Source organism: Somniosus microcephalus, chromosome 13, assembly GCF_052327205.1.
Source record: "Somniosus microcephalus isolate GS21.2 chromosome 13, FLI_Smic_1.0, whole genome shotgun sequence".
In the NCBI taxonomy this organism is placed as follows: domain Eukaryota; kingdom Metazoa; phylum Chordata; class Chondrichthyes; order Squaliformes; family Somniosidae; genus Somniosus; species Somniosus microcephalus.
The window spans coordinates 11,883,904-11,906,171 of record NC_140999.1 but is presented as its reverse complement, the minus strand read 5'-3'; the positions used below and the strand labels follow the sequence as shown (position 1 = coordinate 11,906,171).

Here is a 22,268-nt window from a genome sequence, read left to right as displayed (position 1 = left end):
GGAGATCGTGGCGGTAGTGTTTAGCGCCGCCGCAAAATGTCTAGTTAATTTCGCGAGCGGCTCAAACATCGCCACGCACGGGCATTAGTTGCTTTGCGCCCCATTAGCGCCCTCTTAAGGTGCTAACGGGAGGCGCAAACCAACTGAATTTTTCCCCCTATGCCTCTATTTATGAAGCCCAGTATCCCGTATGCTTTTTTAACTGCTTTCTCAACCTGCCCTGCCACCTTCAACGATTTGTGCACATATACCCCCAGGTCTCTCTGTTCATGCACCCCCTTTAGAATTGTACCCTTTAGTTTATATTGCCTCTCCTCACATTTTGGTAGGAAGTACATCACTGTACTTTTCTGCGTTAAATTTCATCTGCCACGTATCCACCCATTCCAACAGCCTGTCTATGTCTTCCTGAAGTCTATCACTATCCTCCTCACTGTTCCCTATACTTCCAAGTTTTGTGTCATCTGCAAATTTTGAAATTATGCCCTGTACACCCAAGCCCAAGTCATCATTAATATATATCAAGAAAAGCAGTGGTCCTAGAACCGACCCGTGCGGAACACCACTGTATACCATCCTGCAGTCTACTACTCTGTTTCCTGTCACTTAGCCAGTTTCGTATCCAGGCTGCCGCTGTCCCTTTTATTCCATGGGCTTCAAATTTGCTGGCAAGCCTGTTATATGGCACTTTATCAAACGCCTTTTGGAAATCCATGTACACCACATCAACCGCATTGCCCTCATCAACCCTCTCGGTTACCTAATGAAAAAACTCAATCAAGTTAGTTAAACACGATTTACCTTTAACAAATCCGTGCTGGCTTTCCTTAATTAATCCACACTTGTCCAAGTGACTGTTAATTTTGTCCCGGATTATCGTTTCCAAAAGCTTCCCCACTACCGAGGTTAAACTAACTGGCCTGTAGTTGCTGGGTTTATCTTTACACCCTTTTTTGAACAAGGGTGTAACATATACAATTCTCCAGTCCTCTGGCACCACCCCCATATCTAAGGAGGATTGGAAGATTATGGCTAGTACCTCCACAATTTCCACCTTTACTTCCCTCAGCATCCTAGGATGCATCCCATCCGGTCCTGGTGACTTATCTACTTTAAGTACAGCCAGCCTTTCTAGTACCTTCTCCTTATCAATTTTTATCCCATCCAGTATCTCAACTACCTCCTCTTTCACTATGTCTATGGCAGCATCTTCTTCCTTGGTAAAGATGGATGCAAAGTACTCGTTTAGTACCTCAGCCATGCCCTCTGCCTCCATGCGTAGGTCTCCATTTTGGTCCCTAATCGGCCCCACCCCTCCTCTTACTATCCGTTTACTATTTATATGCCTATAGAAGAATTTTGGATTCCCTTTTATGTTAGCTGCCAATCTATTTTCATACTCTCTCTTTGCCCCTCTTATTTCCTTTTTCACTTCCACTCCGAACTTTCTATATTCAGCCTGGTTCTTACTTGTATTCTCAACCTGACATCTGTCATATGCCCCCTTTTTTGTGCTTCATCTTACACTCTATCTCTTTCGTCATCCAGGGAGCTCTGACTTTAGTTGCCTTGCCTTTCCCCCTCGTGGGAATGTACCTCGACTGTACCCGAACCATCTCTTTAAAGGCAGCCCATTGTTCGATTACAGTTTTGCCTGCCAATCTTTGATTCCAATTTACCCGGGCCAGACCCATTCTCAACCCACTGAAATTAGCTTTCCTCCAATTAAGTATTTTTACTCTAGATTGCTCCCTGTCCTTTTCCATAGCTAGTCCAAACCTTATGATACTGTGATCACTGTTCCTTAAATGTTCCCCTACTGACATTGCTCTACTTGACCCACCTCATTCCCCAGAACCAAATCCAGCAATGCCTCCTTCCACATTGGGCCGGAAACATACTGATCAAGAAAGTTCTCCTGGACACACTTCAGAAATTATTCCCCCTCTCTGCCCTTTACACTATTACTATCCCAGGATAGTTGAAGTCCCCCATTATCACTACTCTATAGTTCTTGCACCTCTCTGTAATTTCCCTGAAAATTTGCTCCTCTATATCATTCCCACAAGCTGGCGGCCTATAGAATACACCTCGTAGTGTATTGGCACCTCTGTTGTTTCTCAACTCTAACCAAATAGATTCTGGCCTTTACCCTTGTAGGACATCCTCTCTCTCCAGCACTGTAATATTCTCCCTAATCAATACTGCCACCCCACCTCCTTTCATTCCTTCCCTATCTTTCCTGAACACCTTATATCCAGGAATATTTAGTACCCAACCATTATCGCTACAACATCATATTCCCATATGTCTATTTGCAACTGCAGCTTACCAACCTTATTTACCACACTTCATGCATTCACACACAAGCACTGTAAACCTATCATAGACCTTCTTGTACTCTCTCTTAGTCTGACCCCACCTAATACTGTACTATTTCTTACTCGTGTTATTTGTCTCTCCCAATCCTTTGCACACCTTGTTTCTCCTTTCTAATGCTATATCCAGGTGCCCATCCCCCTGCCAAATTAGTTTAAACCCTCCCCAACAGCACTAGCAAACCCCCCCCCCTCCCCCCCGGCGAGGACATTGGTCCCGGCTCTGTTGAGGTGCAACCCGTCCGGCCTGTACAGGTCCCACCTTCCCCAGAACTGGTCCCAAAGTCCCAGGAATCTAAAGCCCTCCCTCCTGCACCACCTCTCCAGCCACGCATTCATCTGCTCTATCCACCTATTTCTATACTCACTAGCTCGTGGCACCGGGAGTAATCCGGAGATTACTACCTTTGAGGTCCTGCTTTTTAATCTCTTTCCTAGCTCCCTAAAATCTGCCTGCAGGACCTCATCCCTCTTTCTATCTATGTCATTGACACCAATATGGACCACGACCTCTGGCTGTTCCCCCTCCCCCCTTGGAATGTTCTGCAGCTGCTCAGTGACATCCTTAACCCTGACACCAGGGAGGCAACATACCATCCTGGAATCATATCTGCGGCCACAGAAACACCTGTCTGCTCCCCTAACTATCGAATCTCCTATCATAAGAAATAGGAGCAGGAGTAGGCCATTATTGCTTCCCCAATCTTCCTCCTCCCCCTTCTGTACAGCTGAGCCACCCGTGGTGCCATGGGCTTGGCTCTGGCTGTACTCCCCAAAGGAACCATCGCCCTCACCAGTATTGATTGGAGAATGAGATGCACTAAAGGACTCCTGCACTATACCTGCCTGGTCCTCCTTGTCTGTCTGACGGTCACCCATTCCCTCTCTGCCTGCACACTCTTACGCTGCGGGGTGACCACCTCCTGAAACGTTCTGTTCACGTAGCTCTCAGTCTCACGGATGCAACGCAGCGATGCCAGCTGCTGCTCAAGCTCCGAAATCTGGAACTTGAGCTTCTCCAGCTGATGATACTTCCTGCACATGTGATTGTCCAGGACATGGGAAGTGTCCTGGAGTCCCCACATGGCACAAGATGTGCATTCTACGGGACCGAGGTGCCCTGCCATGCCTCTACTTAAAAGACTGTTAAGTTTATTTCTGTTAATTTACTTAAGACTTTAAAAAAAAAAAAAATCACCAACTACCAACTACTCACCAATCAGCTCCTTCCCATGCGCTGACATCACTTACCTTGATCCCTGACACTCGCGTTCCCTCCGGGCTCTTGGGCCTACCTTTATCTGCGGCCGCTCCTCTCGCTGTCTCGCAGGTCCGCTCTCGTGTCTATTAACTTAAGAGACCTTGGGTTCTGTGGCTCCACTCTTCCTTTTCAGTCGGACATCTCCACCGCTCCTCTCCACCGATTCCTGCGCTCACAAAATTCCTCCACTCTGCTCGCGATTCACTGCGTTTGCGATCTCCCAGCTCTGTCTCCAAGCTCTGTGCTCAAGCTGGGAAGGCGGGGCTGACGTGCAAGGTCATCCATGTCTTATTGAATGGCGGAGCAGGCTCGAAGGGCCGAATGGCCTGCTCTTGCTCCTATTTCTGATGTTATGTAAATCTAAAAGATGACAGTTCGCTACTGCTGCCAGATTAAAACCTCCTTCACTGCTTTTGCCTAAAGATTTGCATTCATGTGGTGTGAACCGATGCAATTCTGGGCATATTAACTGAAATTTACAAGTCCCGTCTGTATGCTCGGGCAGCTAATTTAATTTAAGATCTGGTGCTGGGCCTTACTGTAACCCCTGGAGAGGGGTGGGGAGTAGAATGAAAAATCACCATCGAGTGAGTCACGGTTGACATTTTATACAGTAGCTATGTTCCATTCTGTGTTGAATAAGATCGAATTACCTGTTGGCATCTTCCATTTGTGCTTTTTAGTAATTATATAGCTTATGTGAGTCATTACAGTCCCCAGAGAAACAGAATGATACCCGGGCTTCAGTGGTTAAGTTACGAGGAGAGATTACACAAGCTAGGATTGTATTCCCTAGAATTTAGAAAGTTAAGGGGTGATCTGATCCAAGTTTTCAAGATATTAAGGGGAACAGATAGGGTAGATAGAGAGAAACTATTTCCGCTGGTCGGGGAGTCTAGATCTAGGGGGCACAGTCTAAAAATTAGAGCCAGACCTTTCAGGAGTGAAATTAGGAAACATTTCCACACAAAGGGTGGTAGAAGCTTGGAACTCTCTTCCGCAAACGGCAATTGGTGCTAGATCAATTGTTAATTTTAAATCGAAGATTGATAGCTTTCTGTTAACCAAAGGTATTAAGGGATATGGGCCAAAGGCGGGTTTATGGAGATAGGTCACAGATCAGCCATGATCTTTTTGAATGGCAGAGCAGGCTCGAGGGGCTGAATGGCCTACTCCTGTTTCTATGTTCCTAAGTGTACGGTTTTAGGGACATTAGCAAAGTATGGTTCAGCAGAGCTATCTGTGGTGATGGAGTGTTAAGTCAACATCATTTAGTTTTTGTATTTTTTTCCCCTCCTGACAGTTTTCTCCAGCTTTCTGCCCCTCCCCTCCCTTCTGAGGGCCATGGTCCATGTTGAGGTGTGATATTGTGGACACCAGCAGTCCTCCTCCAGTACCCCTCTCAGATGACCATTCTGCTCATGTGAGCTGAGACAGCGTATGTCAACTGTGTGGAGGAATGGGCACATCAAGTGACCTAGAGTCTACATTCGGCCCAACATGTCTGTGCCGGTGACAAGCCCAATCCTGTCTTCATTCGACGTGCACCTTCCAGCGGGGGGGTGGTCACTGAGTAACAATCAGAACTGGATCCTGATTAAAGCCAATGCTAGCGGTGCCACCACCTTTGCCAATGCTAGCAGTGCCACCACCTCTATCCTGGCAAAGAGTAGCTAACTTGCCACAGACCAATGATAGAACATGAAATCTTGCTGGTCTGTGTGGCTCAGTATCAAGCCAGATGCTGCATTTACCCACAGATTTTTACACCCTCTTGGCAATGCGATCCCAATAGAAATCGGTGATTTCCAACTTTCCTTCACGGCGGGGTGAGGGGGGACGCTGCTGCAAATATTGACGCCCCCTTTATGATTTGGGCATTCTTCAGAAACCTTATCTTGTACTTAACACAGGGGACAGTTTCCACAGGACAACCTGTGCGTCCTGTGTCCTTATGGGCAAAGCATCTAGGAGTTCGCAGGCCCGGGGTACACAATAAATCCATTAAGTTGCTAACTGAAATATGAGATGCTTCATATCCTCTGGGTCCCTTTTGCTAGATGGACAGATAACATGTGGCAGACCATTTTTAGCTCAGGCTACAAAATGAAGCGGGATCACAAACAACAGATTTTACTAGATTACAGAACTTTACTTTAACTTATTATCCATTATTTAAAAAAAAGTAACAATGTTTCAAAATCTTTCCGGTTGTCTGTAATGATACTTAACTTGTCCAAGCTCCTGCAATGTTAGGTTTATATTTGAAGTTGGTTATTCATGGAGTATTCCTGCTCGTCCTTGTTTGCCATTGGCATCACAAAGCAGAAATCCACTAAACGGCCTAGGTATGAGCAATGCTTATACCCATTCTCTGCTTTGAAATACGAACTGAGACAAAGGAACAGCAAAAGAATGCCTTTCGCAATGGCATACATCTGTCATCCACCGTTGGGTTGAAAGGCATCAGGTTGGGCTTGGCTGTGATGCTCCACGCAAAAAAATAGCCTTGCGACATTCGCTGTCTCGGCTTACATATGGCCACTCGTGCCTGGTTCCAGTGGGTTGCCAGCACCTGTAGAACTTCACCCCAAGAAAGCCAGCGACCTCGGGAATGGGAGTTGCTTGGCAAAATCCACACTGTTGCACTCAGTTGTGCGACTATTGTGTACTGCTCCCAATGGCTGAAGGGTCGATAACCAGAGGGCACAGATTTAAGGTGATTGCCAAACGATGCAGTGGCGGCCTGAGGAAAAACTCTTTTACGCAACGAGTGGTTAGGATTTGGAGCGCGCTGCCTGATAGGGCGGTGGATACAGATTCAATTGTAGCCTTCAAAAGGGAATTGGATAAATACTTGAAGGAGAAACAAATTGCAGGGATATGGGGAAAGAGTCAGGGGGAGCGAGACTAACTGGATCGCTCTTCGAAAGAGCCGGCGCAGACTCGATGGGCCGAATGGCCTCCTTCTGTGCTGTGCTGTTCTACGATTCTACGACTGGATTGATTTGTGATCCCTGCTTTTCCAACAGGTCGAACAAAAATATTGGATGGTGACCTGGCAGAGCTAATAGTGGGTAAAGCGGTTGAACACATGTTCGAAAAGGATGACGGATCGAAGAACGAGTGGCGAGGGATGGTATTGGCCCGTGCGCCTGTCATGACTACTTGGTATTATATCACCTATGAAAAGGACCCTGTTCTGTATATGTACCAGCTACTGGAGGATTACAAAGAGGGAGATCTCCGCATCCTGCCAGATTCAGGTACGTAATGCTGTGCAGAATTGTATCAGAATGGTGCACTCACACCAGGTGAATGTCTACCCATTGCACCAGTTTAGGTTCAGCCACAAGTAAAAACGCTGCAAATGCTCATCACGTCAGGCAGCATCTGTGGAGAGAGAAACAGACTTGGCATTTCGGGTCAATGATCTTTAGTTTCAACCACACCCTGTTTTCGGAGTATCTGACTTAAGAGGCACCTTAGGTTTGTGGTGGTTACCGTTGGCTTCACCGAGTCTTAATTTACCGCCAGTGGTAAGCTAAGCCATCCAATTACGTAAATATTCGCCGGAATGGTCAGATTTACCCTCTCTAATAAGAAGAATTGACGTGATTGATTTGTGAAGACGAGGTGACTGCTCACTGTCGGAAGAAAACAGTCAGCCACAGAATACACAGCAGGCCACAGCTCTGAGATTGAAGTGGTTAAAGGAGTACTCTCTCCCACCCCCTCCCCCTCCCCACCACCCCCCCCCCCCCCCCAAAAAAGTGACGTCATTTTAGGTACAGCAGTGCTTTTACTTATCACCGAAAGCTATCATAAGGCACGAGGCACTATTGTGAGGGGAGTGCGGGAAGAACCTTAAAGCTTCTAGCGTCCCATGGTGGAGAAGCCTACTGGAGAAGAATCAATGAGCGTTTTACAAATGAGAAGTTTTTGCTCAACGTAAATGAAATGGAGGGAAGTCACGGATTCATCAAAAAAAGCCTCTTTATAAGAGTGAAGAGCTATTTGCAGGACTGATGCCTCTTCAGAAGCATCTTGCCACCTGAATCAGCTCCCAATTCTGGTAAGTCACGCAGTAATTTTTTTTCTGTTTGAACGATGGATGAAACGATCCCTGCACAGTCTTCTCTTAAATGCATGCCCGCCAGCCCGCAGTGAAGTCTTTGTCGAGGCTAACGTTGTAATGTCCTGTGCCCGTAATGTTTGCTACACTTGCAGTAAAACCAGTGAATTGATGATTCTCTTGCCTTCTGAAACAGTCATTGTGTCAAAAAAACATCTGCAGTTTAGTCCAAAGTCCAGTGTCTTTTGTGTCTTCCACAGATGAGCCTGGTTGCACCCAGTTACCCCACAGCCTAATTGGCATATCGGAGAAGAAAAACGATGATGACGACGACTGTGAACATGGCGCCAGCCCCCTGTAGACCGAGGAGCTAGGCCTTGCACACCGGCAGACTGTGCTGGCGGACCCCTCACCCCTGTGGCAAGAGAATCTCCCACGGGTCGGGGGGGGGGGCCCTCTCTCTCTCTCTCTGATGGTGGCAGCAAGCAGGCCAGAAAGGCCTGCCGCCAACAAAAAAAAAGTGGACGTAGGGAGGAAGCCATTCACGTTCCCTCGTCCTCACGCTGCTGGTCAAAATGGCTGCGGCTCTGCGCCATCCGGTAACGGAGACAGGAAACCCAGCCGCAGCGGCATCATATCTTGTGCCATTTGGCCGAGCGCAGCTGGTGGGAGAAGGTTAGCTTTTCCAGTCGATCTGATCACCACATTGGGCAAGATGCCTGCAGGCCTCGTCTGTGCTGCGGTGGGACGTCACCTTCCACAGCGCACTCCGCTGCCACAAAGTCATTCTGTAGAGCTGGTAGGAGGACCATCAGCTTCTTCAACAGATGATTTGTCACCACATCCAGAGTTGGGCCCTGAGAAGAATCCTTCACGTTAATAGATCCTTTTTTTTAAAATTGTCTATAAATGTAAATAGTTTTAAGATGAAGGTAGGTCAAAGTTGGTCCCTTGATGGTTCAGAGGTGAGTTCTACATCTCTGAGCCACAGAGACCAGGAAGGCTCCAGGCTGCATCCGCACTCTTGTGTTGCATGAGCTGATTCAATTGGCTCTTGATTGCTACTCTTTCTGGTGGGGGTGATTAGACAAATCGACTGTAACTTAAGAAAACATTAAATAAAACTTAACAAATTAAATTAGGATTTTGATGGCCGGGGGGTGACGATACACTCCAGTCCCCGCGGCGCCCACCGGTCGCGGAAGGCCTCAAGTGTGCCAGCGGACACCGCATGCTCCATCTCCAGGGCAACCTGGCCGCGGAAGAGAGGCAGGCAATCGGGCCGGACGACCCCCTCGCCCGCCCGCTGCCTGGACCTGTTTATGACTATCTTCACCAGGCCCAGGAGGAGGCCCTCCGATCTGCCCGCTCCTCTCCCCACCGGGTGACCGAAGATCAGGAGCGTGGGACTGAAGTGCAGCCAAAAATCGAGGAGCAGCCCCCTTCAAATAGTGAAAGAGGGGCTGCAACCTCTCACATTCCACATAAATATGGAAAACTGACTCCTCTAGGCCGTAGAAAAGGCAGGCGGACTGGGAGTCCGTGAACCTGCTTAAAACCATATTGCATGGGACTGCTCCGTGCAACACCCTCCAGGCCAAGTCCCCAATAGAAAAAGGGAGGACTCCCACGTAGAGAGCCCTCCATCGGGGACCTCCGCCTCCGCCGGACGGCAAGATGGCTCTTGATTGCTATCTAGTGACCCACTACTGCAAGTGCACATGTTTCTCTTGGAGTAGTGATGCAACAACAGCAACAACTTGCATTTCTATAGCTCCTTTACCGTAGTAAAATATCCCAATGCGCTTCACAGGAGCGTTATCAAACAAAATTTGACACCGAGCCACTAAAGGGACTATTACGGCAGATGACTGGTCATAGAGGTAGGTTTTAAGAGGCTTCTTAAAGGAGGGGAGAGAGGCGGAGAGGTTTAAGGCAGGGATTTCCAGAGCTTAGGGCCTCGGCAGCTGAAGGCACAGCCTCCAATGGTGGAGCGATTATAATCCGGGATGCGGAAGAGGCCAGAATTGGAGGAGCGCAGATATCATGGAGGGGGGGTTACAGAGAGAGGGAGGGGGCGAGGCCATGGAGGGATTTGAAAACAAGGAGGAGAATTTTTAAATCGAGGCGTTGCTTAACCGGGAGCCAGTGTGGGTCAGCGAGCACAGGGGGTGATGGGTGAATGGGCCTTGGTGCGCGTTAGGATACGGGCAGCAGAGTTTACGGAGGGTGCAAGGTGGGAGTTCAGCCAGGAGTGCGTTGGAATAATCTAGTCTCGAGGTAACAAAGGCATGGATGTGGGTTTCAGCAGCGGATGAGCTGAGGCAAGGGGTGGAGTCGGGCGATCTTACGGAGGTAGAAATAGGCTGTCTTGGCGATGGCGCGGATATGTATTCGGAAGCTCACCTCGGGAGTCAAATACGACACCAAGGTTAAATTTGAGGCATTAGGGACCGGGAGCCAATGCAGGTCAGCGAGCACAGGGGGGTTTGGGTGAGCGGGACTAGATGCAGGGAAGGATACGGGCAGCAGAGTTTTGGATGAGCTGGAGGTTAGCCTAACATCTGTGGTTGGTAAAATGTTGGAGTCCATTATTAAGGAAGCAGTAACAGGGCATTTGGATAAGCATAATTTAATCGGACGGAGTCAGCATGGCTTTATGAAGGGGAAGTCACAGAAATCACAGAAACCCCACCGTGCAGATAGAGGCCATTTCGGCCCATCGAGCCTGCACCAACACATATCCCACCCGATCCCCGTAACCCCACGTATTTAATCCCCCTAACACTAAGGGTCAATTTATCATAGCCAATCAACCTAACCCGCACAAATTTGCTCGAATTCTTTGAGGACATAACAAACAGGGTGGATAAAGGGGAACCAGTGGATGTGGTGTATTTGGACTTCCAAAAGGCATTTGACAAGGTGCCACACAAAAGATTACTGCACAAGATAAAAAATCACGGGATTGGGGGTAATATACTGGCATGGGTGGAAGATTAGCTATCTAACAGAAACCAGAGAGTTGGGATAAATGGTTCATTCTCGGGTTGGCAATCAGTGACTAGTGGTGTTCCGCAGGGGTCAGTGCTGGGACCACAACTCTTTACAATCTATATTAACGATTTGGAGGAGGGGACCAAGTGCAACATATCCAAGTTTGCCGACGATACAAAGATGGGAGGGAAAGCAGTGAGTGAGGAGGACATAAAAAACCTGCAAAAGGACATAGACAGGCTAAGTGAGTGGGCAGAAATTTGGCAGATGGAATATAATGTTGGAAAGTGTGAGGTTATGCACTTTGGCAGAAAAAATCAAAGAGCAAGTTATATCTAAATGGAGAGAAACTGCAAAGTGCTACAGTACAAAGGGATCTGGGAGTCCTGGTGCATGAAACACAGAAAGTTAGTATGCAGGTGCAGCAGGTGATCAGGAAGGCCAATGGAATCTTGGCTTTTATTGCAAGGGGGATGGAGTATAAAAACAGGGAAGTCTTGCTTCAGTTGTACAGGGTACTGGTGAGGCCACACCTGGAATACTGCGTACAGTTTTGGTTTCCATATTTAAGAAAAGATATACTTGCTCTCGAGGCAGTTCAGAGAAGGTTCACTTGGTTGATTCCGGAGATGAGGGGGTTGACTTATGAGGAAAGGTTGAGTAGGTTGGGCCTCTACTCATTGGAATTCAGAAGAATGAGAGGCGATCTTATCGAAACATATAAGATTGTGAGGGGGCTTGATCGGGTGGATGCGGGGAGGATGTTTCCACTGATGGGTGAGACTAGAACTAGGGGGCATAATCTTAGAATAAGGGGCTGCCCTTTCAAAACTGAGATGAGGAGAAACTTCTTCACTCAGAGGGTAGTAAATCTATGGAATTTGCTACCCCAGAGAGCTGTGGAAGCTGCAACATTAAATAAATTTAAAACGGAGATAGACAGTTTCCTAGAAGTAAAGAGAATTAGGGGTTACGGGGAGAGGGCAGGGAAGTGGACGTAAGTCTAGGTTCAGATCAGCCATGATTCTATTGAATGGCGGAGCAGGCCCGAGGGGCCGTATGGCCTACTCCTGCTCCTACTTCTTATGTTCTGATGTTACTGAAGGTGGGGGATGGGAGTCTGGCCAGGGGGGCGTTGGAATAGTCGCGTCTGAGGGGGCGGGGGGGTGACGGAGGCACGGATGAGGGTTTCAGCAGCAGCTGAGCTGAGGCAGAGACGGGCGATATTACGGAGGTGGAAAGTCTTGGTGTTGGAGCACATACGCTCACAATACGTTTCCCCATTGAGACTAATGCATACAACATTAACACCTTATACTGTATCAACCACGGCACAGTTACAATCCACAATAGTGTTCTTTATGCGGGGGTGGGGGGGGCATTTGTAGGGCCTGGTTTCATTGTATGTTCGGCAAGTTGTTTTTCCATTTTTAACCTGCAGTAGACATCATGTTGGACGCCAAAGGCACCTTTGATCGAACCGAGATTTAATCTCGAGCGCTGTTGCGTGCACTAATTTGAACTGTGGTGCTATTGGGTTTTATTCCACTAACTTGTAAAGAAATAACATCGTCTGTATTTATTCACCGGCAACCAATGTTCCCGCTAAGACGGCCGCGCAGCCATCTGCAAGGTCCCGCGCAGGCCGCTTATCAGCTTCTACATTGTAGGTACCGCAAAAAAATGAATGGGCCGCGCATTGAGGGGAGGTAGTGCAGCTTAGGGAGGGTGGGGGGCGTTGCCTGCAACCTGTCGATCACGTGGCCCATTTACTCAGGGAGCCTTCACCTTTTACCTGGAGTCTTTGTAGTCATTGGTCAAGGGGAAACTGCATCGAGCTAAACAACTTAATTAAATGGTACAGAGCTGACAAACTCAGAAAATGAAATATAATTCAGACCAGGTGATGCAGATATAAATTTAAATTAGTGAAAAGAAAATTTTAAACCGTCTAGAAAAAAAAAATCCTTCGAGTAAAGGATGACATATGTTTGCAACAATCTACCATGTAGGGTACTAGAGTCAACTACTTTCAAAATACAGTCTAGTCGTAGGCTGGGTGAGTACTAGAGGGACGAGCTCAATGGGAAAACCGGCATTCTCTTCTGCTTTAATTGTGTAATTAACTTGAACATACTGTAACTAAAGACGGTAACCAACCAATAATTACAAGAACTGTTGATTGCAACAGACACCCCTTAAAAACACAACTGCATTGGGTGAGATTTTAATTGTACCATTTTCTTGTGACAGAGAACAAGCAAGTTTTGCCAACTGAGCCCGGTGAAGTGATCGAAAGTCTTGTGGGAAAACAGGTGGAGTACGTCACAGAGGACGGCACAAAGAGAACAGGATTGGTGATCCATCAAGTGCAGGCTAAACCATCCGTCTATTTCATCAAGTTTGATGACGATTTTCACATTTATGTGTATGACTTGGTCAAAACCTCCTAGCTGCATGCAACGCTTGTCCTTGCCTTCACTAAGAGATTTTACTGTGAACTGTGAGCAGATCACTGAAGAGACTTGTGTTCTTTATGTTAGCCCTCCATGTGTTTATTTTCGAGACTTTGAAAGGTGAAGTTTACGCGTCTCCCTTTTGATATCCCCCGCTCCCCCGCCCTCCCCCCCCCCCCAGGCACTTGGCACAGCATGGTGTTTGTAGTACCGACCCGTAGTGATCATTGCAGCTTTTGTGGTTGTACCGCCGACTGTGAGGCCAAAGGAAAGGTCCTTCGCTACAGAATCCTAGCTAGCACTGTCGGGACACCTGAACCTACTGGGCGTGTGTGTGTGTCTGTGTGGTTTGCCGGTTTCCGGTGAGACCTTTTAGGTGGGAAGCCTCCCAGTCATGGAGCGCCTTGCCTCAACGGGGGGGGTAAATGTGACTACGGTCACTCTGGGCTGCAGCAAGCGCACTCTCAGTGGCCGAGTATGAGAAGGTCCCTTCTTGTAGGAAGTAGTGGAAACTTTTGATATGTGGGGGTGGGGTGGCGGGGAAAGGATTGACCAGATTGGGCCGTAGCATCCTATTTTAAAAAGTTGGTCAAATAGATCCTGAATTATTCGAAGGATTTGTGTTGGTTTTTAATAAGTGGGGTTTATCTAAGACAGAAAGTGTTTTCTAAATTGTGGCAAAGGAGCAGATTTAAAGAAGGCAAAACTGTTGGGAAGGGAATTATGTGAAGATATCCTTAAACGAATTACCTGGCAATCGTCTTACTACAATATTTTCTGATTTGCCATGACCTCTGGCATGATGCACACTGTCAGTGGCTCCCTTACTATAGAGATACTGTGTAAAGCATCCATTTGTTATGACGCACTTTTTCTATGGCTCCCATAGACCGCATATAGAGACGGTCTGCTGAGTGTGTGTGTCTGTATGTGTGAGTGTGTGTGTGTGTGTCATATCTACCATACTCAGGCTAACAGAAAGAATATTGTCTCTTTGTCGTGCAACTTTTTGCAAAACTCATCAGATATCGAATCTGTCTTTTCATTTTGTGTCTTCTGCTTTGTTTTACAAAAGTAAAGGCAAATAACTGTAAGTAGAAATTTTGGACTCGATGGCCTTATTCCTTTTTGAAGCAAAACTGGTCCATTTTTCAGTCCCAGCTGTGTGCTTCATTGTGGGAGGTGAGCTCTCCCATGTTTTGATCATTTCCGTTTTGAGTGTAACTAATAATATGGAGAGGGAGGAAGGTCCAGCATAAGGTTTCTCATGGGGAACTGAGAGGGACCCCCACACCCCACCCCATGTCATTGCCCTTCAGCAGCCTGAACTTAGTGTGACTCCTAAAGGGTTGTAATGCACACTCAAGTGCTGGCATTGCCACCAACCCAGATACAAGCCCCACCGCCCCCTCCCCAACGCATCATTCTACAGTGCTCTCGTTAGGATTTCAGTGACGCATAATGGCAGACATGTTGAAATCTTCATACTGTGTCCACTTGAACTGTGGAAAATAACCCAGGGGTGAAGTTCTTGATCTTGCCCTTTCTTTGTGTTGTATCTGAACTGAGGGGGGAAGCACTGATGCTTACAGATTCCGTCAGTGGCAGCGGTAATGCTGCAAAGAATTTGAGATGATTAATTAAGAACGTTGCACAAGGAAGATTATTAAAGGATATTGGCTTAAGTGTGATTTTCCATGTACAGTAGTGTGCTGTTGATGCCAGTATATTGTACAAGCCTGGTAATAACACTGCTTAGTGTGGGCAATAATTCCACAATGTTGTGGAAAATAGTTGGTTATATATTAATTTTTACATGAGAATTTTTTTCACTTCCCTGTTGATTTTATAGCCTTTACCTTTTTTTTTTGTAAAAGCACATCACAGTTGTAGTTCCTACCTCTCTCTCTCTAGGAATGCCACCGAGAGTTCACAATGCTAAGAGTTCATAGAGACAGGAAACCCTTAGATTCCTGCTTGGTAAATGTTACATTTCTAATTCCTGATGCAGTTTTGAAAGACAGCGGGTTTTCTTAGTTGTACAGTATGCTACCAGCTTAGTTTGAGCGGGTGAGAAGGAAATGCAATGCCATTTGGCATCTGTAGTCTCGGAAGAGGCAGCATGGCCTTTAAATTACTCCAGTCCCACATTATAGCGCCTGACAGAAAAGAGCAAAATGTGCACATGTAGGGGAAGAAACAAATCTTTAATTCTTTAACTTTGGGCATATTTTTCTGATCAGTGTTGTTTTAAATGGGTTACACCAGCCTTAAAATACTGCCAGTGAGAAAATCTAGGATGGGGTCTGAAGACTTGAGTGAAAGAAAGGATGGATATCTATTCGGATGAGACCTCCATTCTAAAAGGTTGTGGGGAAGAGTCACAGCTCTGCTGTCAGACCATTGTTGCCTCCCCTACTCCACGTTTCCCCGCCCCTTCCATTTTATTGCACTGTTGGTGGTTAACTCGTACTTGGGGTACGGTGGAGAGTTAATAATTAAACCGTGCCAGCAGCGAGCTTGCGACTTGAGTATTGGCAGCGTCGAGCATAGTTTCATGGGCTACTCTTTAAACTTGGCAGTTCTGTTGAGCTGTGTGCTACTGGCATAGATGCCAAAATGCTTTCAAGATATATGTATATAGTTATAAAATATACAACACATACAAAAGAAATCTACTTCATTATTGATTTGTGTATGTAAACCGAGGTGTGTTTTTATTTTTGGTCTTTCCCTCGTTGTAGGAGTATTATTTTAGAGTGCTGTGTGTAACACTCCACAAGTGATTGCTTTCCAGATGAGTAACTTCAAAACCCTTTGCATGCTTTTTGACCGGAGTGCAACTAATTCTACACAACTCAGTCTTAACTATTTCTGCTGATAATTTGCAGGGAGGGAGTGATTTTGTTCACTCTACTTGCATTCTGGATAAAGGTATCGCAGCCACAATAGCAGATCCAATCCAGCCTATGCTAACCTGTTTTATTACAAACACAGCAGCTACTGTATTATGAAACCATGTTTTGGCCACCAGATTATTTGGCTTCCCGGCCAAAGATCACTTAGCTGGATTTTCTTTTGACGTCTAGCACCTAATCGAGAGAGAGACTGCCTTTGCTGGGCTGAAATATTACAGAAGCCTAAAGAGTGCCGTCAAGCCTCTTGTGTCAAGTAGTCGCAAAATATTCCCTGAAACATAACTGCACAGTCAGTAGCTTATCGGTAGGGCAAGCGATTTGATGCTATGTGACGCAATATCCCATGACGCGTCCTTGGAATGTGTCACGCTTAACACTGTTTTCCTGCGTGTGTGAGTCGCTGAGTCTGTTATTGAAAGGCTTTCTGTTTCAGCGAGAAGTTGGTGGAGCAGGCAGGATTGGAGCCACCACATCTGCCCACTTACTTGACTGTAGGTAGTCAAACGTGTAACAGGAGTGTTCAGGGAAATGGAGCTTGCCAACCTTGAGACCTTTCTCCATAGCGTAAATTATGCAACGTTATATTTTGTAAGGAACTTTTTTTGCCATCCGAACTTGGGGAAAAGTTAAGGGGGTTGCGGGATCTTTTTTAACTTTCACTCTCGGGATGTGGGCGTCACTGGCAAGGCCAGCGTTTATTGCCTCTGCCCCCAGCTGCCTTTTCAGAAGGCCTTGAACCGCCGCAGTCCGATTGGTGAAGACGCTCCCACAGTGCTGTGAGGTAGAGAGTTCCAGGATTACGAGAAACCGTTCAATCCAAATTTTTTTTTTTACTGGGTTTAAAAACAGAAAGTGCTGGACAGGCACAGCAGGTCCGTCGGTACCGGAGAAGAGAAAAGGACGGGTTAATTTTGGGGTTGAGGGGAACACTTGAGGCAGGTTTAAGGAGCATCTTTAGGTTGCGTGTCACCGACCTTCCGACTTGCTCTTTCAAGTTTCCGATCAGTCAACGCCACTTTTAATAGACTGCCACGTCTCTCATTCTTTAGTTTACTGGTGTATTTTGCAACACACCGCAATAAAGAAAGGGTTTGTGACGGCCCAAAGCTTCTGAGACACTGGAGCAGATCCTGAATCGCCAACCAGTTTGGCTGATTTTATAATCCACTTATGCTACTGGGTTCTTGAAGTCCAGTTGATGCTAAGACCAAAACATGGTCTACCCAGCAGCCGATCTCAGCATGTCCTGGCGGGTTTATGTTTGGTCGCACAAGATCCTTGCTTCAGGAACCTGGTGGCACTTGCTCATATCTCACAATGTACTACACGCCTCAGGCTTTTGGCTGAGCCTACGTCCTCATAACCATAGTCCTAAGATCAGAAGGTCTGACATTGGTACTGTCAAGTTCATGGGGCTTTTTGCATTAGTGCAGACCTTTTCTGAGATTTTTTTAATTACTTGCAGTTAATTTTTCGTTTAGATGCAATTTCGGTAATGCTCCCTTTAGCTTTCCTTTGCCTAATTTAATTTGCCATACGTAGCTCTAAACCCAACCGGGTTAGATCTATCGGGATTAACTTGCACCTTAGGGGGGAACATTGTGTGCAACTAATTGGACACCTCTTTCAAGAACCCGGCACAGGCATGATGGGCTGAATAGCCTTCTTCTGTGCTGTAAGATTCTATGATTCGAGGTTAGGAGGTGGGGAATGCACCTAGCAGACACTGTAGATGTAACTACAGTACAACTTGCTACCCCAAGGGAGGAACATTCCTTTAAATGTGCCTGTGGTTACCCAAGATATTTGGCAAATGCAGAAATGCATTTACCAGCTACATGGAGTTCTTTTCACTCAATGAAACCAGTCACCAACAATAATGTGTATTTATATAGCGCCTTTAATGTACTAAAACATCCCAGGTTGCTTCACAGGAGCGTTTTCAGACAGAATTTGACAAAGAGCCACATGAGATATTAGGTCAGCTGACCAAAAGCTTGGTCAATGGTGTAGGTTTTAAAAAGCGTCTTAAAAGAGGAGAGAGTGAGAGAGCTAGAGAGGTTTAGGGAGGGAATTCCAGAGCTTGGGGCCAAGGCAGCTGAAGGCACAGCCGCCAGTGGTGGAGCAGTTAAAATCGGGGATGCGCAGGAGGCCAGATTTGAAGGAGCACAGAGATCTCGGAGGTTCGTAGGCCTTTGGCAGTTAGAGAGTGCCTTGTGACTAGCGGCTAGTGACAAGCTGCTCTGTTTCCCAGTACTCAAAGCGAACACAGGGCAGCTTTGCACAACTCGCGACTATCAACCGAATTAAAAACTGTCCACGTGTCTAATTCTGTAGCTGGTAATTACATGGGGGGGGGGGGGGGTTTACTTTGTTATTGTTGGTCAGCTCGCCGCCGTCACGAGGGGGAAAAATATACCCGGCCTTCCTTCAACCAATAAGTTGATAGTGAAATTATTTATACAAACTTTAAAACCGGGCAGGAGCTGGTTATCTGATTGGATGTGCAATCGAATCGAATCCAATAGTCATTTGTTTTGATTGGATGTTTTGAATCTGCTGCCAAATTAACTTGTTGCATCTGCAGGTCATAATCTCAAGCTCAAGCCCTTAAACGTAATCAGTCACGCCCTGTTCTCAACTGGCCCACCATGTTTGGGGTGACTTCGATCATTCTACCTCCTGGGTCAGGGAAGGAGGTAAACGTATAAAAGGCAGAAAAATATGTTGCCAACCTGAAAGTACAGGAAACTCTTTTTTTATCCGGCACCGACGGGACTGGCGTGGTGCCGGTTTATCAAAAAGTCCGGATTACAGAGAGGTATAGTAAAAGGTACGAGAGCCCCGTACACAGCAACAAATCCAGGCGTCCCTGTTGCATAACAACAGGTGCAGGAACCCCGGTTACACGGCCACAGATCCAGGAACGGCCACTAATATGAAGTAAAACTTACCTGAACCTACTCCTGAATTTTGCCGGTTAACAGAGATTTCTGGTTATTTAGGTGCCGGTAAATCGAGAGTTTCCTGTAATTGGAAAAATCAGACTTTTTTTTTGAAAGAATGCAAATCCCAAATCCATTGAACTGGTTGGAGCGGTGAGGAGGGAGGGGAATTTACACGGTGACCTGCACAGAAAAGAGGAACAAAAGCCGGCAGTTCACTTCCCACTGCCTTCTCTGTAGTGAGTAATCTGCAGGTAAAGCGGTGTTGGGATGATTTTTTTTTTAAGCAATGTTCTGAGGCTGATTAATGCAGTGTGCTGGCGTATGGGCTGTGAAGTGCGAGGAAATGGGTTCCTGATCTCCTTTTGTGGGGGGTGAGTCAGTGAGGTGAATCTTGTGCTTATCCACGGGGGTGGGAGGAAAGAGGGCAGGAAAATTTGAGCTCACATCAGCCCTGGGCCTGCTGACGAGGACCTTGAAAGGCCTCCTCTTGGCTGGGGCAAGTGGCACAGGAGACCGTAGAAAAATAACCGAATTAGGAAGGTTAAAAGACTCTGCTTGTGGCCATCTTCAGTAAATTGTGTAATAAGTATTTCGTTTTGAGCGCAAGAGGGGTTCATTTGACTTTAGAAAAACAAAAATTAAAAAGCTCCTGAAAAAAGGTGATCGTTGCCATGGTTACATGGCTTTGCTGCATTGACAGTAAGCAGTACTGAAGTCAGTGATTCAGAATCAACCCATGGTTCAGATCAGCCACACTTTCAAGGTGTTTCTGTTAGCAGATTTTGGAATCGTGATTCTAAGTGGAACGATTTGTGACATTCTAGGGTTTTTCCCTTCAGTGCTGTAGAGCCCTCGCCACTGTTGTGAGGCTATTTCCCCTCCCCCCCCCCCCCCCACCCCCGCACTGTAGCAGCAGGAAGCCTGTGTGTTCAACTGTTTTCTTTCCACCGCTGTCAATTGTGAAGCGATTTTTTTTTTAAGTTAAACTTTAATTAGCTTCTGCCTACATGTCGGGGAGGAAGAACATTGTACCACACTACAGCTGTCGATGGCTGTGCGTCTTAAGGTCACAGCGAGCGTTAAGCATGCTCTGTGCAGTCGATTCGCCGCATCACCTAAACAATCGTGTTCTTGTTAAAAGTCCTGGACTGCCACCACTTCTCTCCAATCTGACCGGGGGGGCGGGGGGAGAAAGAATGCAGGCCTGAAACTAACTGGCCTCCTGCTGTGTATTCCCATTTTAAAGGGATCGGTCCTGAAAATATATTTAAAGGCAAGCGTAAATGTTGCAATGAGTAATAGTTAACTTGAGTTGTTGGCTGATTTGTGAAGGCGGATTGCTAAAGGCATTGTAAATGTTATAGGTTTATTACCCTGAATATTATTTGCATTGTATATGTTCTTACTGTTAGGGATGTTCTCCTTATCTTCAGTGTTGTGGAAGGCTTGGGCTCCTCCCAGAGTGCTTTACCGTTGATCAGACTCAACGTTCTGTTGGCTTTTCCTAAATGTCTCAAAATTCCACCACATTTTTTTAAATATATAGATGGTTTTCACCATTTTTGCATTGGCGATGAGAAGTAGATCAAGACATTACAATTTTAAGTGATTTGAAATAACGTTTTGATATTTAGACATTGTACATAAGGTTCTCACGGAAAATGGATGGAACTGCAGAATATCTCCTCTAAAACACAATAACCCTTGAATCCCATGTAATAAAAATGTAATCATGATTTATTCATGACCCATAAGCCAGTGGCCCCATGACCTTGTTTCTACAGAACTTAATATTGAAATTCAATGAAGTATCTATATATATATTATATTAAAAGAAATCTTGTGTATGCACACATTTCCTGTTGGTAAAATTCATTTATCTGCTGTCGCGATTTTTGGTCACACTTCTGGTCAACACTTAACATTGAGTGCGCACTGATCCTAACACCTTTATTTTCTGTCGTAGCACATACCCGATCGTTTCCCACATAAAGCGAGCAGTGAGCGCAGTGATTGATTATTTCTGACCAATTCTAAATAGTTTTGTGATAATCACCAGATGCTGAAACATGGTTCCAGTAGGAGTTACTGGATAACAATAGGGAGGGGATCCCCCACTGTTTTTTTCCCCCTGACTAGACCAATGGTCATTTGAAAGAAAGCTTACATTTATGTGGCGCCTTGTCCCATTCTCGGTACATTCCAAATCACTTGGGGAAAGAGCAGGGGGAGTGGGATTAATTGGATAGGTCTACCAATGAGCCGGCACAGGCACGATGGGCCGAATGGCCTCCTTCTGTGCTGTTATCATTCTATGCCTTTATAATCGGTTACACTAGGATTTCCTTAAGTAAACAGGTCTCGGTAACACTGCAGTGCAAGCTGCGACCACTAGGTGACTTTGTAGCTCCACTATGTTCTGTGCCACTGCCACACTGTGAGCAACAGCACAGGGAGATATTCTAGTGCTTGGAATACAAGATGGCGCCCAGTGCGCCACTAAACAAAAGGTTCCAGGTTCGATTCCTGGTCGGGTGTTAACCGGGGCGGCAGTTCAGGTACCACAAATAGCCTCTGCGCCCTCTAGGCTCGGGGGGGAAAGAATCGTGCCAGATTCCTACTCCTGCTCGCTGTCCCAGTGAGTCCTGTTAGACAGTGGGGATGCCGGGTTGACGACAAGATTGGGCTTGGACGTCGGGTAACCTGCCAAACACTCACTGACTTAGGCTCACACTTGAAAAATGGCTGCTTTGGCCAGGAATGCCAACGGAATCATACCCCAGCAAGAGCCGGATGTTTTCAGGATGGGGGAGGGGGGCTCATGAAAGAGTAAACGGATCATTAAAAAGGTTGGGAGGATATGAGGGAAGTTCAAGCCTTCAACTACTTTAGAACAGGAGAACATTCTCCCCCTCCCTCCCTCCCTCTGTCTGCAAGTGTTGCCTCTGTGGCAGGAAACCCATTCTGTAAATAATTGCTATGTTTTAACATTTAACTATTCAGTGTTAGAACTGACTTGTTTCTCAGCAGGAGGAATCTCGACAGCTTTCAGAGTAACTACATCATCAAAACCTGCATTAACGGTCGCTTCGGAGTGGCAGCATCTTAAAACAGGGGGTGAAAAATTGTTGCAATTTAAACAAAAGAAAAATGTCTGGTTGGTATTTTTTTTCCAGTTGTGATGTGCTGCAGTCATTTCCATGGAGAAACACAAAATAAAAATCCATTTATTGAG

The 22,268-nt window shown here is 46.3% G+C and overlaps 1 protein-coding gene across 1 annotated transcript in view; it reads left to right on the top strand.

The window, feature by feature from the left end:
- LOC147108059 (spindlin-1-like) overlaps nt 1-22,268 on the top strand; it is a 121,063-nt gene extending 98,795 nt beyond the window's left edge. Inside the window, exons 4-5 of the mRNA XM_086004510.1 lie at nt 6,672-6,905; nt 12,965-22,268. Coding sequence (XP_085860636.1) covers nt 6,672-6,905; nt 12,965-13,164 — 434 coding nt within the window. The 3' untranslated portion in view covers nt 13,165-22,268. The remainder of the gene's footprint in view (nt 1-6,671; nt 6,906-12,964) is intronic.